Here is a 4,285-nt window from a genome sequence, read left to right as displayed (position 1 = left end):
CCACGTGATTGAATGATACCAAATTGGCTAAATTTTATCCAAAAAGAAATGTGGAAATCTTAAAGTAAAATCCGTTTAAAGGCTTGCCTTTTGCCCCTAATCTTAAAAAAAACCACGTGTTTGAGAATTTTTTGATGTGAACCTCTATTTTTTTTAGAAAACTTCCAAACAGAGGCCTATTTGTGCCGTTGACCATTAACTCAAGTTAAATCTTTGTTAAATTGAAGCAAATGCCAATAATACCTTCAAATGCCTAAACAGCCTATCATTATTAACTCAAGTTAAACCTTTGTTAAATTGAATCAAATGCCAATAATATCTTCAAATACCTAAAAAGCCTAGCATTCTCTTTTTTATGAGAGCAAATAAGTTTTTTTTCTAATTAAACTCCAACCAAAATATAAAATGCCCAAAAGAATCACCTTTCCCACGATAGTGAAGGCTAACCTGGTCTCTATTTGGTAGTTTTTAGGAAACCTATGCACCATACCAGAAAATTCAGAAAACTGGGGCTGTTTCTGGAATTAGGAACAAATTTGTTATTATACCCCAAAATAAAAATTTCTTAATGTCAATACTAATAGGGAAAATTTTATTTAGGGGCCAATCTTTTACCTCTAACTCCTAATATGGGCCACACATTTATAAAATTCCAGCCATTTTTTTCTTGAAAACTGTCTAAAAGGGCCTGCATTTATTGTTATCCTTTAACTCAGTTTAAATCATGTCAAATTATAACAGTGACCTTCATCATTAAGAGTTCAAACTGTTTACTCGCTACTTTTTAATTTTCAAAGGACAATACAAGCAGCTAAAAGGGACTCACGTTTTTAAATATGATTGAATGTTACCCAGAGGTCTCTATTTAACTGTTTTCATGAAAAGTTTGGCCTATATTTAAAATTTAAAAAAGTTGTCTCTTAAATGAAATTTTCCCCTACTAGCGCACTTGATTCAAAATAGGTTGGTGTGGTCAATACAAAAGGACAAAATTAACTGAAAGATACCCTCTTTTCCAGGGTCATATTGGTGGCGGTGGGTCCCACCTTTTTATTCAAACTTGCGTTTACACTCACGCCGACCCTTGACCCGACTTCCACCCACGACCTCAAACCCTCTCTTCCACCCACGACCGTCCATTGCCACCATTGGTTGTAACAAACATCCAAAGTGTCATCGTGTGGCGGACTTGATGCTCTTTCATTCATGCCAATTTGTCATCCCCGTTGAAATTCAATTCAGCACTGCAGTTTGCATCCCACGTTAAGGACGCCGAAACATTTGAGAGGAAAGAGCGGATGCCAAGGCTGCGGCAAAGGCTGGGTCATTGGCCAGCGACGAGGCTACATGCTCCGCCACCCCCTTCTGCACCTCACTCCCACTCGTACCCACCGAGCTGACCAACCTCCCCTGATCGGCTCTTACGCTGGTCAAATCGAGGGTGATGGTGGGTTGGGACACGTTCACGGAGACGGAACAGGGGACCGAGCCGTCGGTCCCGGATTGCGATCCAGTCGAGAAAGTGGGTGCATTGTGCACCGATGGGTGGGCGTGGTAGTGCTGGCCCTCGTATGTGGCCACCAAGATGGACCTGTCTTCTGCGCTTCTTTGAACCTAACAAAAACGTATCGTAGGCTACGTAAATTTTTGCATAATTTACAATGAAAATCGATGCAAGTAGATGGAGGGTTTAATTAAAATGGTACCTTCTTCTTAACGGGGCATCCTGGTGCAAAGGAGCATCGGAAGTAAGCTCTAGGAAACGGGTTATCCCTCGTCACTTTTTGGCCGTATTTCCTCCACTGGTATCCATCCTCCACTCTCTGTAAAATTCACAACAAAAACTCTCGTCATTATGGTTGGTTGGATTATAATTGAATGGAGGGTGAGTGAGTGGACCCTTTACTAACCAGGCTGGAATCGGATGCGTCGGTCTTGACATGGACCCGTGAGATGATGCCGGTGGTGGCCGCCACTCGGCAGGGAAATTCCTCCCTGGGCCTCTTCAACGATTCCTCGCTGGTGCAGCTCTCCTCTTTCGGCCTCTTTCTCGACGCCGCTACTACCACGTCCTCCTCCTTTACCCGCGAGGCCAGATGTGCCTGGAGCGCGTTGTAGCTTTCTAGCATCTCGCCAAGCATCTGACTCAGTCTCTGGTTCTCTTGCCTCATCCTGCTCACCTCCGCCTCCAAAGCCCTTCCCTGAACATCCTACAATCACAAAACACCCGTTACCAACAGCTGCTTTTGTCCCGGCCAGTTCAGAACAACCGTTTTCTTTATCAACTACCATTGCCTTCTTCTTTTTCTTCTTCTTCTTCTTCTTCTTCTTCTTCTTCTTCTTCTTCTTCTAGTAAATATTCGAAAAATCTTCTATTTAAAAAAAAAAGCAGAAAACAGTGGCTAATTAATTACCTCTTCCTCGGCGGGAGGCCGTGGCTTCAAATCCATGAAATTGAACCTCGGCGCCTTCTGCCGCAACACAAGCAAACCATTACCAACAGTTCCCACCAGCAACATCTATATATAGTTCAAGAGTGGTAAACAATGAGAATGATGAAGGAGGAAGGACTAATTCACTCCCAACACCTACCACAATCTCGTGGGAGCGACGGAGAGGCACGCAGTAGAGATTGAACCCGAGAGAGAGAAAGATAGAGAAATATGCAGGTAGTTCGCAGTATTTCCTTATCTAATTAACCTCAACCCCGAGCATTCCTTCCTCGCTTAATTTAGTTTCTGGTGCTTACATCAACACGAACAAGAAGATGAGGAGGAGAAATTCGAACTCAACACGTCCTCGTTTGAAGGGGGGACCCAAGGGATACAAAAGAAGCACGGATTAAGAAAAACGAGGGACATGGACTAGACTTTATATTGGGACGGAACATGAACTCTGCGTCACCTCTTCCGACGTCATCCACAAGTGCGTCACTTATTTGATCCACCGTGACCGTAGCCGAGAGGGAATTACATTTTGTGTTGTGAACCAAACTCCGGCAAGTCAAGCACACCAAATTAGTACAAAGTATACGTGAGTGACCATGCGGGGCCAAAGCCTCGAGGGTTGACCTCTTAACATTTCCTTCCTTTTAATTCCTTGACCTTTCAGTTTTATTTTTTAAGATAGAAACATGTCCAATGAGCCATGACTTATCACGCCTGTGGTGCCATCATGTCTTCCCAAGAAGTTTCTACGAAACTGCTAAGAAGATGAAAAGCACAATATTACGACACCAACTATTATCTGCGTGAAAATATTAGGTGCAATATGATCGCACAAATATTTGTGCATTGAGCACCTGATCACCCTCCATCTTAGGGACAGGGCCTGTCAGGTGTGGGACCCAAGACCTGATGGAGGGTGATGGGGTGCTTAATGCACAAATTTGTGTGCAATCATATTGCACCCCATACGGACTCGCAGCCAAGGATGTCAACGGATCCGATATATCTGATGTCCAACTTGATTCTGAATCCTATTAGTCGGATTTGCTTAAGAAAACCGAATCTGTTTAGTAATTGGATTCGGATTTGGTTTAGGATTTCATGACCGAATCGGATGGATGTCCAAATCAGATTACTTGTATTTTTTCCAATTCAGTATTAGCTGTTTTTTCATCCGAATAGCCAATATTCAATTAGTTTGATTTGGTATTGGCTACGTTCAACCCGATCTGAATGTTGTTTAACTGCAGTACACATTTTCTTTACTTTTCTTTTTCTTTAGGGGTTGTTTGATCGCGCATTCTGCCACATCCATTTTCATGGTCTACCCACCTCCAACTACGTTGGGAACAGGATGCAGGGGACGGTAAAAAAATAACTCATTTTTTCCCTCCCACCCCGACCCTCTCTTTCTCTCCTATGCAGCGGCGGGAAAATGGCCGGGCTGGAGATCTCGAACTCTTATGTCGGCATCTTCTTTCTGTCGGAGATCGAGATCCCTGGCCTGTTGGGCAATCCTGATACCTGCGCATAACAAAGTGGAGCGAAAACGTACCTGAGGCAGCCATCGAAGGACTGGATGATGGTTGGTGATCAGCGTTGGGGTTGGATCGAGATGAGCTTCTCTCCTCAGCCGAATTGCAGCCATCCAATGAGCGCAGGCACCTTCAGCAATCAGTGAGCAGGATCTCTCTTCCCTCTCTTTATGAAAAACTCTCAGAAAAGGTAATTTCTACCTTTAACCTTTATTTATGTGTTTTTCTTTTTTATCTCACTTAATTGGGTTTCTCATTAACACCCGTTTTATAGGCTTTAGTTAGGGAGCAGTTATCTTAACT

The 4,285-nt window shown here is 43.3% G+C and overlaps 1 protein-coding gene across 3 annotated transcripts; it reads right to left on the bottom strand.

The window, feature by feature from the left end:
• Positions 1-1,198: 1,198 nt before the first annotated feature.
• Positions 1,199-2,842, bottom strand: LOC149835455 (putative WRKY transcription factor 40). 3 transcript variants are annotated; one of them, XM_090010532.1, is made up of 5 exons: positions 2,750-2,842; positions 2,415-2,519; positions 1,911-2,210; positions 1,707-1,823; positions 1,199-1,614 (listed from the first exon to the last, which is right to left on the bottom strand). In XM_090010532.1, the coding sequence occupies exons 2-5, from the start codon at positions 2,517-2,519 to the stop codon at positions 1,264-1,266; spliced, it is 873 nt and encodes a 290-aa protein (XP_089866658.1). In that variant the 5' UTR covers positions 2,750-2,842; the 3' UTR covers positions 1,199-1,263. The 3 variants fall into 3 exon arrangements, with proteins under 3 accessions (XP_089866658.1, XP_089866657.1, XP_089866659.1); XM_090010531.1 differs by having other exon boundaries at positions 2,593-2,837; XM_090010533.1 differs by having other exon boundaries at positions 2,415-2,471; positions 2,593-2,837.
• Between the last annotated feature and the right edge of the window lie 1,443 nt (positions 2,843-4,285).

This window comes from Nuphar pumila, chromosome 6 (assembly GCF_984573655.1).
Source record: "Nuphar pumila chromosome 6, dmNupPumi1.hap1.1, whole genome shotgun sequence".
Taxonomy (NCBI): Eukaryota; Viridiplantae; Streptophyta; class Magnoliopsida; order Nymphaeales; family Nymphaeaceae; genus Nuphar; species Nuphar pumila.
Note: the sequence above shows the minus strand (reverse complement) of the source record. Positions and strands in the feature narration are given on the sequence as shown.